Raw genomic sequence first — 13,108 nt, 5'->3', positions numbered from 1 at the left:
CACTTCCTCCCCAGCCTTCAGGTCCCCACAGGGCTGAGATTTCCGCTCTGATAGCTCCCTGGTGAGGAGAGGACCCAGTTTTCTTTGTGTTTTGTACCCCGTGGGTTGAACACCTGGTTTCTAGAGGTTGTGCGAGCAACACGCAATACACATCACCCGGCAGGGGTTTCAGTGAGGTTTTGCTGAGGTCTGATGGCCCCCAAGATCTGGCCTGGCAGTGACTGGACGCCGAAAATGAGCTCAGGAAAAGGAGCATTTTCTGAGTTCTCTTATCTCCCCATCAAAGCCCTGCCACCTTTGTTAGAACTGTCTGGTTTGCCTCCTCCGTCAGACTGTCAGGTTTAGAAACCAACAACGGGGCATAGCCAGAGCTAGTACTGAGGATTCTATGAATATATATGCTGCATACATATACATATACACATACATATACATAGCATAATATATTGATTTTTTCTTTAAAAAAAAACTTCTTTAAAAATGTTTATGTATTTTTGAGAGACAGAGAGACAGAGACAGACAGAGACAGAGTGCAAGCCGGGGAGGGGCAGAGAAAGAGGGAGACCCAGAATCCGAAGCAGGTTCCAGGCTCTGAGCTGTCAGCACAGAGCCGGACGTGGAGCTCAGACTCACAAACCGTGAGATCACGACCTGAGCCGAAGTCAGACGCTTAACCGATTGAGCCACCCAGGCGTCCCTTCTTTTTTCTTTTTTTAAGTAACCTGTATGCCCAACGTGGGGCTTGAACCCAGGACCCTGAGTTCAAGAGTCTCATGCTCTACCAACTGAGCCAGCCAGGTGCCCCAACGTATTGCTTCTTAATGCTCATTTCTTTATTAATAAGTTAAATATATTGTTCTTTTTAAAAAGTTTATTATTAATATAAATTTATTTAATAGCAAGATGTTGAATAATATCAGTATGTTTATTTGTCATGTTATTACTTATAGTATTGGTAATATTTATTTTATTTTTTTTTATTTTTTTTATTTTTTTTTTATTTTTTTTTATTTTTTTTTTTAACGTTTATTTATTTTTGAGACAGAGAGAGACAGAGCATGAATGGGGGAGGGGCAGAGAGAGAGGGAGACACAGAATCGGAAGCAGGCTCCAGGCTCCGAGCCATCAGCCCAGAGCCCGATGCGGGGCTCGAACTCACGGACCGTGAGATCGTGACCTGGCTGAAGTCGGACGCTCAACCGACTGAGCCACCCAGGCGCCCCAATATTTATTTTTTTTATTACAAGAACAATTTTATGACTAGAAGTCTGGTGACTTGTCACCTATTTGATTTTTCATGTCCTTGCCAATTTTTTTAAGTTTATTTATTCATTTTGAGAGAGAGAGCACAAGCAGGGGAGGGGCAGAGACAAAGAGAGAGAGAGAGAGAGAGAGAGAGAGAGAGAGAGAGAGAGAGAGAATCCCAAGCAGGCTCCATGTTATCGGCATGGAACCCAACTCGGGGCTCAATCCCACAAAATGTGAGATCATGACCTGAACCGAAATCAACAGTCGGATGCTCAACCGACTGAACCACCCAGGTGCCCCTCAATTTTTTAAATTGGTACCATGAACTAAAAATTTCAAACAGTCCCCCAAGGGTACACCATAAAAATCTGGCCCCTCTCACCTGTTCCCCTGCCCCCAGCTCCCTGCCCTGAGGGTAACCGCTGTGACCACTGTCTTGTGCCTTCTCCGGGAGGTGGCCCGTGGGCCCGCAGGCAAATGTGTGTGTATTTATACAGCCCTTATAAATACACCTGGCCGTGCAGGCCTACAATGCAAACTGATTTACATTGTGGTTTTTTTTCAACGTAATACGTTGAAGACAGTTTCAGATCAAGACTCCTCCATTTTTACTTTATAATAGGCAGAAATGGATCAATTTTAATTTCCTTTTTTGTTGCTTTGCTTTTCAACACTTTTTATGAAGTATAGCATACATACAGAAGAGTGTACCAAACCTCTTCTTCTATTGGTTGCATTGTCTGCGTATCAAGCAGCCTTAATTATTTTTTAATGTTTGTTTGTTTGTTTTGAGGTGGGGGAGGGGCACAGATAGAGGGAAAGAGAATCCCAAGCACGGAACTCCATGTCACGACAGTGAATCATGACCTGAGCAGAAATCAAGAGTCAGACACTTAACCGACTGAGCCACCTAGGCGTCCGCCCCCCCTGTTAATTTTAATTTCAGCTTTCTTGAGGTATCATTGACATATAAAACCATGAGATATGTAAAGTGTACATCATGTTGATTTGATATATGTATACCTTCCAAAAGGATTCATTCATAGCTAGTTGGGGTGCCTGGGTGGCTCACTCGGTTGAGCGCCCAACTTCGCTCAGGTCATGATCTCACGGTCTGTGAGTTCGAGCCCCACATTGGGTTCTCTGGTGACAGCTCAGAGTCTGGAGCTGCTTCGGATTCTGTGTCTCCCTCTCTCTCTGCCCCTCCCCCACGTGTGGTCCCCCCCCCCGTCTATCTCTCAAAAATAAACCTTAAAATTTTTTTAATTAAAAAAAAGGATTCACAGCTAGTTAACTGACACATTGATCATCTCACATACTTATTTTGTGTGTGTGCGAGAATATTTAAGTTCTACTCTCTTAGCAAATTTCAACTGTACATTACAGTGTTAGCAAGCAGAGTCCCCACATTTTACATTAGATCCTCAGACCTTGTTCATCGTACAGCTGCAAACTTGTGCCCTTTTACTAATCTCCCCCTTTTACCTCCCCACCCCAGCCCCTGGCAACCACCACTTTCCTACTTTCTGTTTCTTTGAGTTTGACCTTGTTTTGTTTTGTTTAGATTCCATATATAAGTGATACCAAGCAGTTTTATCTTTTTCTCCTTGGTTTATTTCACTTTGTGTAATCTCTCCAGGTTCATCCATGCTGTCGAAAATGGCAGGATTTTCTTCTTTCTCATGGCTGAATAAAATTCCATTATATATATATATTATAATATATATGTTATATATAAAATAAAATATGTTATATAAAATATTATATAAACATGTTATATATTATAATATATGTTATATATATAAAATTCCACTATATATATTTCCACTATATATATGTTTCCACTATATATTTCTACATATATATATTTCATATATATATATGTATATCACATTTTCTTTTCTTTTTTTTTAATTTATTTTTTTTAATGTTTATTTATTTTTGAGACAGAGAGAGACAGAGCATGAACAGGGGAGGGCAGAGAGAGAGGGAGTCACAGAATCTGAAGCAGGCTCCACGCTCTGAGCTGTCAGCACAGAGCCCGACACGGGGCTCGAACCCACGAACTGTGAGATCATGACCTGAGCTGAAGTCGGAAGCTCAACCGGCTGAGCCATCCAGGTGCCCCTCTTTTCTTTTTTTTTTTTTTAAGTTTATTTATTTTTAGAAAGAGGGGGAATTTAGAAAGAGGGGGAATCCCAAGCAGGCTCTGCATCGTCAGCACAGAGCCTGACTATGGGGCTCGAACTCATGAAATGTATGATCGTGACCTGAGCCGAAATCAAGAGCCTGTCGCTTGGGGCGCCTGGCTGGCTCAGTCGGTTGTGTTGTGTCAGACTTTGGTTCAGGCCATGATCTCAAGGCTCGTGGGTTGGAGTCCCTCTTCCAGCTCTGTGCTGACAGCTCAGAGCCTGGAGCCTGCTTCAGATTCAGTGTCTCCCTCTCTCTCTGCCTCTCCCCGATCATTCTCTCTCTCCCTCTCTATTTCTCAGACATAAACATTAAAAAAAAATTGTTTTCGGGGCGCCTGGGTGGCTCAGTCGGTTAAGCGTCCGACTTCGGCTCAGGTCATGATCTCGCGGTCCGTGTGGTCCGTGAGTTCGAGCCCCGCGTCGGGCTCTGTGCTGACAGCTCAGAGCCTGGAGCCTGTTTCGGATTCTGTGTCTCCCTCTCTCTCTGACCCTCCCCCATTCATACTCTGTCTCTCTCTGTCTCAAAAATAAAATAAAAACGTTAAGAAAAAAAAATTAAAAAAAAAATTGTTTTCAATTAAAAAAAAAAAAAGTCCGTCGCTTAACTGACTCAGCCACCCAGGCACCCCCTACCACATTTTCTTTATCAGTTCCTCCACTGATGAACATTTAGGTTGCTTACATATCTTGGCTGTTGTGAATAATGCTGCAATGAACACAGGAGTGCAGATATCCTTTTTTGTCATTTTGCACTTCAACATTCTTTACTGAAGTATGATATACACACAGAAAGTGCCCTGAACCTTTCCTTCTTATTGCACTATGTCTCCAGCAGTCTTTTTTTAAAAAAAATTATTATTTATTTATTTTTCAGAGAGAGAGAGAGAGAGCCTGTGTGCAAGCAGAGGAAGGGCAGAGAGAGAGAGAGAGACAGAGAGAGAGAGAGAATCCCAAGTAGGCTCGGCCTTGTCAGTGCGCAGCTGGAGGTGGGATTTGTCCTCACCAACCCTGAGATCATGATCTGAGCCAAAATCAAGAGCTGGACACTAAGCTGACTGAGCCACCCAGGCACCCCTATAGCAGTCAATTATTATTGGCATTGGACACATGTGCACATTAAAAAAAAAAAATCAAAAGGTACGAGAGAGTTCATAGAATGAAAGCAGCCTCCTTCCCGTGCCCTATCCCTATCTTTCACTTCCTCTCCCAGGAAATTCACCAGTTTCTTCTGCCTGCAATATTCTGGATATTCTGAGCACAGGTTGTGGAACATCAGCTCCAGGGAGTTTTGTCTGGTTTGTCCCTGATACATCTCCAGCCTTTTAGAACAGTATCTGGCACATACCAGCCAAATGCTTAATGTTATCTGGTAAATAAACATATAGGAAGGTTATATACACATTTTCACAAATAGTAGCCTCCTACAAGGCTGTCTCTTGCACCTGAACATAAGCTCCATGAAGGCGAGCACTCTGATGAATCTGGGCCTGCCTCGCTGGTTGACCACAGCAAGGGCAGAGGTAGGGTAGATAGGCTGGTGGGTGCTCTGAGTTTTCTAGGAGTCTTATCTGAATTCTGAGGTCTTATCAAGGCAAAACTAATCCTGTCTTTGCGGCAGGGCGTGGCACATAGTAGGAACTTGACCATTTGTTGTGGGAACTCAGAGTAGGCGCATAATGCCTATTTGCTGCATCGACACAAAAGTGCTTCAGTAGCTCCTTGTTGCGTAAAGGGGATCTCATGCTCTCCTCCAATTCCAAGGTCCCAAGGAACGGGCCAAGAGTATATCTGCAATCAAAGAGTTGTTTCAGGTTGAAGCCACCTGGCCAGGAGAGACGTGACATCACGGAGTCGTGTGACGTCATACGCCGGCAGGTTCTCACGAGTTGGGGGCTGGGAGGGGCATGGCGAGAGGTGGGGGAGGCGAACAAAGGGACCCCGCGCGCCTCCCCCGCCGTCCCCAGCGCGCGCCCGGGCCCGACCGACCACATCTGGAATTCATTTAGCCGCCGCCGGAAAGGGGAGGAGAGGAGGGCGGGGCGAGTGGGGGGCCGAGGCGGTGTCTCTCCCGCCCCCCTCCGTCCCAGGTCCCCAGCCCCGGGACGCAGCCCCAGCCCGGCAGGCAGCCCCAGCCCCTGCCGATGCCGTCCCGGGGACGCAGACGCCGAAGCCCCTCCGGCCAGAGCAGGGACCCGGCCTGCCCAGCCAGGTGAGTGCGGGGCGAGGGGAAAGCAGAAGAGACGGGGCCCGGGGCCCGGGAGTCGCAGGGTCGGAGCTGGGGGGGCCAGGCGAGGGGTTGGGGGCGCACCCGGGCGCGCACGCGCCGCCCCTGCTCCTGCTGCACGGAGGGAGTGGTCACTGTGAACCTTCTCCACGACTCCGGGCCGCCCCTACAGCCTCCGCCGCGAACCCCCAGACTGAGCTCCCCGCCTTCCTCGGCGGCAGGAAGTTGGCGCCGAACAGAAGGCGGAATCCGAGCGCTTTCGGCCGGACACTGGGAGGCAGAACCGAGGGGTTCGGGGAGTGCGTATGGGGGGAGGGGGGAGGGCCCTCCTCCTGGCTGACTCCGGCCGGGCGAGAGCGAAAGGTGCAACGCGCGGCGAGCCTCCAAGCCGAGGGGCGGAGTCCCCAGGGAGGGCAGTCTGCCCCACCGCCTGCAGGTCGGCCTCGGTGCCTCAGTTTCCCCGAGTAGTCCGTCTTCTTCAGTCACCCCGCGGGGGCGTGGCTTTGTTCTGGAAGGAATGGGAACGTGACTGCGTGGCTCCGGCGCCTCATCTTTCTCCTGGGGCCCAGGGATGGGGCGACGGTGCGAACGCGCGTGGCGCGGACCCCGCGTGGTCCCGGGCCCAGCAGATTGTCGGAACCTCGCCCCCTCCTCCGGCACGAGTTGACTCACCCGGGGATTTCCATACCCTCCCCGACTCTGCCCTAGTCAGAGACAACGGGCGCCACGCGCTGAGCCCACGGTCCCCCCGCGTTGGCGCGACGGCGGTTCGGTATTTGCCGTGTGGCTGCAGCTGGGGTCACCCCTCCTCCCCGCGCCTAAGCCCTCCGGGAATACCGAGACGAAGCTCCTTGGGGAGTGGGGGGGAGAGGCGTTCCCCACCCCCACGGGAGATGTAGGGATTCCTCGCGTGTGGCTGTCGCGGGAGAGGAGGCGCGGCCCCGGCGGGAGCGAGTGTAGATACCGCGCATTCCACCGCCAGATAAGGAGGCCAGACTGCAGCCCGAGGGCGGGGGTGGGTCCTGTCGCTGTCTCCACGGAGACGCGCTGGGCTTCGCCTAGTCTGGGGGCTGCCAGCGACCAGAGGCGTCTCCAGCCTTTGCTGTTGTTTGAGACTCAGCTGAGTTTAGGTGCCTCTACCCTCGGGGGCCCACGGGGCTTTGTTCATTTGTTCATCCATCCATCCATTCATTCATCCATCCATCCATCCTTCTGTACGGCACGTTTCCTGAGCACCTTCTGTATGCCAAGCATCATGCCACAGGGGCTGAAAACGGACTTGGTCGCTGGCCTCCAACACTCGTGCTCTACCGTGCAAGCCAGACAGAAAACAAGAGATACAATAATAATATCCGAAAATGGCAGGTTGTGTAAAGATAAAGCAAGATGCTGCAATAGAAAGGCCCTGGGGAAAGTGGCTATAGTAGACTGACGGTCTGAGGCGCCCCCCCCCCACCCCCCCAGCCAGTGACCTTGAAACTGAAACCTGAAAGAGGAGACAGTCATTGAAGGATTGGCGGGGATGGCACCCAGGAGGCCACTGTGGTTGGAGTTGGGTGGCCCTGCGGGAGAGTGGGAGGAGGCTAGATGGATAGGGGCCAGGCCATTTGGGGCAATGGGGAGCCATAGAAGAATATGGAAGTTGGAGTGACACCCTGTACTGGAGTTGTAAATTAGATAGCTCCCCCTGGCTGCTGCATGGAGAATGGCAGTGTAGGGTGGGCCTGACTGCAGAAGGGAAACCAAAAGAAAAGGTGGGGGCTCTGCCCCAGGGCAAGTGGCATGGGATCAGTGAGTGACAGTAGAACTGTAAGCTGCCTCCGTGGAACTTGGAGGAGGGACTCCTGGAAGCCTCTGAGGCTTCCTCTCTGTCTTTCCTCTTTTCTAATCTCCCCCTGAACAGTCTTGGTCTGTCTTCCCTTCCCTCCAAACTCTGTCACTTGTCCCTCTCATTCCATTTCAGGCCTGGCCATTCCCAGGTTCTGAGCCCAGCGATCCCCTACTGAGCCTCTGGGAGGAAGTTAGGGCCGCCTTGGAGAAGGTGAGCAGGAGACAGGCCCTGTATTTAGCCAGCCGGGTCTGGGAGCCAGACACAGGGAGGGGAAACAGCCAAGGCCTGTATCTGCCTAGGGCTGACTCTCCTGTCAGTCCCAACCTCCAGGCTCTGCTTCCTCTTTCTGGAAAGCATGGACCTGCTTTAAGCTCTCTCTGTCTTCAGCAAAGTCCTAGTGGGGAAGAAGAGAAGAGGAAGGCAGTGTGAGCCTCCGTTTCCCCTTCTCTGACTAGAGGAGCTACCCCTCCTTCTGAGGATGCCCTGATAGTCTCCTGGGGCTGCAGACAGTGAGTGTGCAGACTGCCAATCTTCCCCCCCAGGGAAGAAGACAGGCTTTTTGGTCAGTCTTGGGGATGTGAGGAGTGAACCCAATTCTCAATTCTCCAGGAAGCATCCATAAATCTTCCTCTTGGCTGCCAGAGAGGGTTGGTGGCCCCATGTGTGGGAGGGGTGGAGGGGGTGGCCATGGGACACACCCTGGGCTTCTTGCCCACCCGCAAGGGTGTTTCCCAGGCCTGCAACGGGCCCTTGATTCTCAATCACGAACCCTAGGAGGGGCCCAGTAGGCCAGGGCAGCCTGGGGGCGTCTGGTTGTCGTGACCCTGCGGTCAGGCCGCGGTTCACACTCTCCCCAGAGACATGTCCACAGCCTTAACTCTGTCTTCTGAAAGAAGCCGTTGGCCGGTGAAGGACTGCTCACTGGCGCTTCCCTTAGGGCGCCCCCAACTGGGCCAATCAAATGCCGAGGACGGGAAGCTCTGGCCAATTGGCGAATCGCTCAATGCCCTGGGATTGAAAACAAGCCAATCAGGGCGCCGGCTGTTTCTGCCCCGAAGGTCGGTCCAGTAAGGCCGAGGCCAGGGCCAAGTTAGCTCCCGGCCGGCTGCAGCCTGCATCGGGCAGAGGGCATCGGGGCGCCCAGGGCCCGGTCCGTCAGGGGAACAAGGGGCCTCTGTGTGGCGATCTGGGCGGGGCAGCAGTCTCCGGGGATGCGCACAAGCCCTTCTCTGTTTCCAAACTAGGACGGATGCCCCTTTACCCAGGGGGAGCAGCTGCCTCTGTCAGGCCCGGGGCCAGGACGCCCCCTCCGAGGACTGAGATGGCTGAGTGACCCCGGAAGCCCCCCATAGTTCCCAGGCTCACTAGGAACCGGCCTAACCAGCCTTTTTTTCTGGAACGGTACTCCTGGAGCGCACGTGGTCCTTGCCCGGCATGTTTCCAGGGACCCAGGGCGCGGGCTCTTCCTGCGCCCTCCCCCATCAGCTAAAGGCTGGAGCTTCTTCCTGGCTCCCCTCCTTAAAGACAGACACAGCACCAGCTCCTCTGAGACAACCCCCCCCCCCCGCCCCCACCGCCAGCAAGCTGGGAGGAGGCCATGATGTTGGCTTCTCATCCTCTGCCCACGCTTCTTCCCGCCCCCTCCCCCCATGGATCAGTTTTCTTTGAGAAGGGGGTGACTCAGGCTTTCATGGAAATAAATGCCGGTCCCCCCCTTCCCCTGAGCCCCCTCCCCGCAGGGCTGCACGCCCCCTCCTCGGCTCACATGACTTGAGCGTTGCGGCAGCTGCCTGGTCCTCCCAGCCAGGACCTCCCAGACCGGTCTCCTGTGGCTCCCCCATCCCATCACCCCCTCCCAGCCTTTCCCACACCGGATGTGACTGGGGAGTGAGGACTCCACCCTGTTTGTTCCAGGGGCCTCACATCTGGATTTCATCCTGGCTGGGGATGGGGGGGTGTGCCAGTGCCCTGCTTACCCCACTGGGACCCTCTGCAGGGCAGGGCTAGATGGTGCTGATGAGAACAGGATGTTGGGAGTCTGGCCTGTAGCTCAGTCTCCATCCCTTCCTAAAAGATTGGATGGAGGGCACCTAAGGGAGCTAATATATTAGCTAATATTTATTGAGCGCTTGCTATGTGCTAGGGGTGCTTCATGTACCATTCGACAGGATTTTCCCATTACCCCTATGAAGTGGGCTTTCCTCTCCCCATTGCACAGATGAGGACGTTGGGGCTGAGAGGCCGGGCATTCGGTGACTTGCCCAAGGTCCCACAGCAGGTCGGGTGGAGTGCGGTTCAACCCTGGATTGCCTCCAAGGTCTTTGTCTTTGAGGTTGCCATGACCTCTGAGATGCTTAAACCTCAGGCCGCCCTGGTGTCTCCCCAAGACCTTATCTTGGGAGCACCCATGGCCTCAAGGCTCAGACCCAGCCTAAATCCAGGGCTGTGGACGGTGCTATTAGCGAGCATCTTGCTGACCCAGGTTGGCAGGCAGCATGAAGCCCCAGGCTCTAGTGTATTCTGGAAAGGAGACAAGCCCTCCCAGCCCTGCCCAAGGCTCACTTTCCGGGTGGGTGAGCGTGGGTTCTGGAAGTTCACTTTGTATTTGGGGGACTTTCTGCTCTTTTTGGAAGACAGTGCAGCCTAGAAGTTGTAGAGGCTTTGGAGTGGGTCTCCGGCTCTGCCACTTGGAGACTTACTAGCTTCGAGACTTACGGGAAGTGAATTGACCTCTCTGGGTTTCCCACTGGTAAAGCAGGGACGATGGTAATCCTGACTTCATACGGCCACTCGGTGAGAAGTGAGGAAGCTGGGACTCACACCGCGTCCACCTGGAGTCAGAGCCCAGGGAGCGGCCACAACACTGACCTGTCTGTTGGTCTTTTCCCTCTGCAGCTGTGACAGCCCCATGGCCCTGGCTGGCCACTGAGCCCCACCATGGGCAGCCTGTACTCAGAGTACCTAAGCCCCAGCAAGGTCCTGGAACACTATAATTACACCAAGGAGACGCTGGACACTCAGGAGACCACCTCCCGCTGGGTGGCGTTGGCCATCATCGTCCTCATCTGCTTCACCATCGTGGTGGAGAACCTGATGGTGCTCGTTGCTGTCGCTCGCAACAGCAAGTTCCACTCGGCCATGTACCTGTTCCTGGGCAACCTAGCCGCCTCGGACCTGCTGACAGGTGTGGCCTTTGTAGCCAATACCTTGCTCTCAGGCCCCGTCACGCTGGGGCTGACCCCTTTGGAGTGGTTTGCCCGAGAGGGCTCCGCCTTCATCACGCTTTCCGCCTCCGTCTTCAGCCTCCTGGCCATCGCCATTGAGCGGCACGTGGCCATCGCCAAGGTCAAGCTCTACGGCAGCGACAAGAGCTGCCGCATGCTGCTGCTCATCGTGGCCTCGTGGCTCATCTCGCTTGTTCTCGGAGGCCTGCCCATCCTGGGCTGGAACTGCCTGGGCCATCTCGAGGCCTGTTCCACCGTGCTGCCGCTTTATACCAAGCACTATGTGCTCTGCGTGGTGACCATCTTCTCCGTCATCTTACTGGCCATCGTCGCTCTGTACGTCCGCATCTACTGCGTGGTCCGCTCCAGCCACGTCGACGTGACCGGCCCACAGACGCTGGCCCTGCTCAAGACGGTCACCATCGTGCTGGGTGTCTTCATCGTCTGCTGGCTGCCTGCCTTTAGCATCCTGCTCCTGGACTATGCCTGTCCCGTCCGGTCCTGCCCCGTCCTCTACAAGGCCCACTACTTCTTTGCCTTTGCCACCCTGAACTCGCTGCTCAACCCCGTCATCTACACGTGGCGCAGCCGGGACCTGCGGCGGGAGGTACTGCGGCCGCTGCAGTGCTGCCGGCGGGCGGCGGGCGTTCAAGGGCGGCGGGGCGGGACCCCGGGCCATCGCCTCCTGCCTCTCCGCAGCTCCAGCTCGCTAGAGAGGGGCACACACATGCCCACGTCGCCCACGTTTCTGGAGGGCAACACGATGGTCTGAGGGACGAAGTGGGCCACGAGGCCATGGCAGAGGGCTCCGTGGAGAGACACCGGGTGACCTTGGACAGAGATGTGGGGTTGCCAAGCAAGATGCCCCCGCTCCACAGACCTGGGTGGTATTGAAAATACTTCACGCCAGGGCTGGCCGGCTGAGACACCAGCCAGTCGGATGGCAGAGCTGCAGGGTCAGAGGCTAGTGCAGTAACTGGTGTGGCCCCTTCAGAACTGGATCGTGGGGAGGACTGGGGGACCTGGAAGGGGCCTGGGTGACAGCAGGCAAGCACTCAGGGGGAGCTCAGGGCAGGAGCCACTTATAACCCCTTACAAGGGATTTCAACATTTCATGACCATCTGACCCTCTGCCCTGTACAGGGCTCCCCTCTCTGAATCTAGCCCCCTTGTCACCTCCTGGCAACCTTAGGCCACTTCCCCCAGAACCATTGCCCCCAGGGGCCGGAGGCCTCCTCCTTGACCGTCCTGGGTGGCCCCGGCTGACAGTTGCAAAGCTCAAATCCACAGCTTCCCCAAATGTCACCAGCTGCCACTTTGGCCTCTTCTTCTTTTCTCCTCTCTCTCTCCATGACATGCTGGGAAACCATGGGGTGGAGAGGGGGGGCTGGATGCCGTTCTCAGACCTCATCGGCCAATTGCACTATTTGGGGCACAGAGGAATCACCGAGGGCTGGAAAAACTGGTCTGGGGGAGCTGAGGAGGGCTTTGGGCCTTCTGGTGGGAAAGGGTGGAACTTGAGAAAGTTCTAGGGGAACTGTTTGCACAGGATCCCCCCCCCGCCCCCCCCCCAAAAAAAGAAAAAACAACCACCCAGAACTACTCCCACCTCCAGCCCAGCGGAGGTACTGGATCTCCTGGGGCGGGGCAACCTTGAACCCACTGTGCCTCCTTTCGAGTTGTCTCATATGGAGGAGCACGGGGGTGGGCATGCCGAGGACATTTGTGGGATGCTCTCCCCTCACCTGCCCCAGAAGGACTTTACTAAATTCCATGGATAGATGGAAGGGACATTGCGGTACAAATGTATATTTATGTGTGTCTGTGTGCGTGTGTGGTATCTGTGACCCGCTCTCCCCACCATGTTCCCCCCGAATGGATGCTCTTGTCGTCTCGTGTCTGTTTTGAAGCTGCCAAAGAGGGATCTGGCCCTGCACAGACCCCTTTGTAATTAATGGCTCATCTCCCCACTTGAGAGCTGGGGTACAGCTCTCCTCGGGGAAGGAAACCTCACGCCTCAAAGTGATTTCTCGTGAATGCAAAGGCTGGGGAGGGGGTCTCGGGGGGCAAGGAGCCAGTTGGGGGCTTGTCTCCCCTCGTACAGCTCCCCAGATGCCCCCCATGCCTGAGATCCAGGCCCAGGCCAATAAACGGTTCAATCTCTCATTCTGGTGGTGGTTGTCTTTTTAGGGCTAAGGCGGCACCCCACTAGCACCCCGTGGCTGGAGGGGGGATGGGATGGGGGGGGTGGCTGCCATCCAGGCCACTCCTACTTTGCCGGCTTTCCTATTCTGTGCCCCAACCCCTAACCCCACCCAAGCCAGGATTACAGTGGCTTCGGGTAAATGCTGACCTTTCCCTAAGGCATCTGTCTGGCCCCTCCCAGTGG

The 13,108-nt window shown here is 54.1% G+C and overlaps 1 protein-coding gene and 1 non-coding gene across 2 annotated transcripts; one reads left to right on the top strand and one right to left on the bottom strand.

The window, feature by feature from the left end:
• Positions 1-727: 727 nt before the first annotated feature.
• TRNAK-CUU (transfer RNA lysine (anticodon CUU)) lies at positions 728-800 on the bottom strand. Its single transcript has one exon. It is a non-coding gene; the product is annotated as a tRNA-Lys (tRNA).
• A 4,734-nt stretch (positions 801-5,534) lies between these two features.
• On the top strand, positions 5,535-12,885 carry S1PR2 (sphingosine-1-phosphate receptor 2). Its single transcript, XM_047095840.1, has 2 exons — positions 5,535-5,649; positions 10,391-12,885. The coding sequence occupies exon 2, from the start codon at positions 10,433-10,435 to the stop codon at positions 11,489-11,491; it is 1,059 nt and encodes a 352-aa protein (XP_046951796.1). The 5' UTR covers positions 5,535-5,649; positions 10,391-10,432; the 3' UTR covers positions 11,492-12,885.
• The last annotated feature ends 223 nt before the right edge of the window (positions 12,886-13,108 follow it).

This window comes from Lynx rufus, unplaced genomic scaffold (genome assembly GCF_022079265.1).
Source record: "Lynx rufus isolate CCGP_SWC_20201006 ecotype Redwood Valley unplaced genomic scaffold, mLynRuf1.p SCAF_4, whole genome shotgun sequence".
Classification (NCBI taxonomy): domain Eukaryota; kingdom Metazoa; phylum Chordata; class Mammalia; order Carnivora; family Felidae; genus Lynx; species Lynx rufus.
This window is presented reverse-complemented; position numbering and strand designations above follow the sequence as displayed.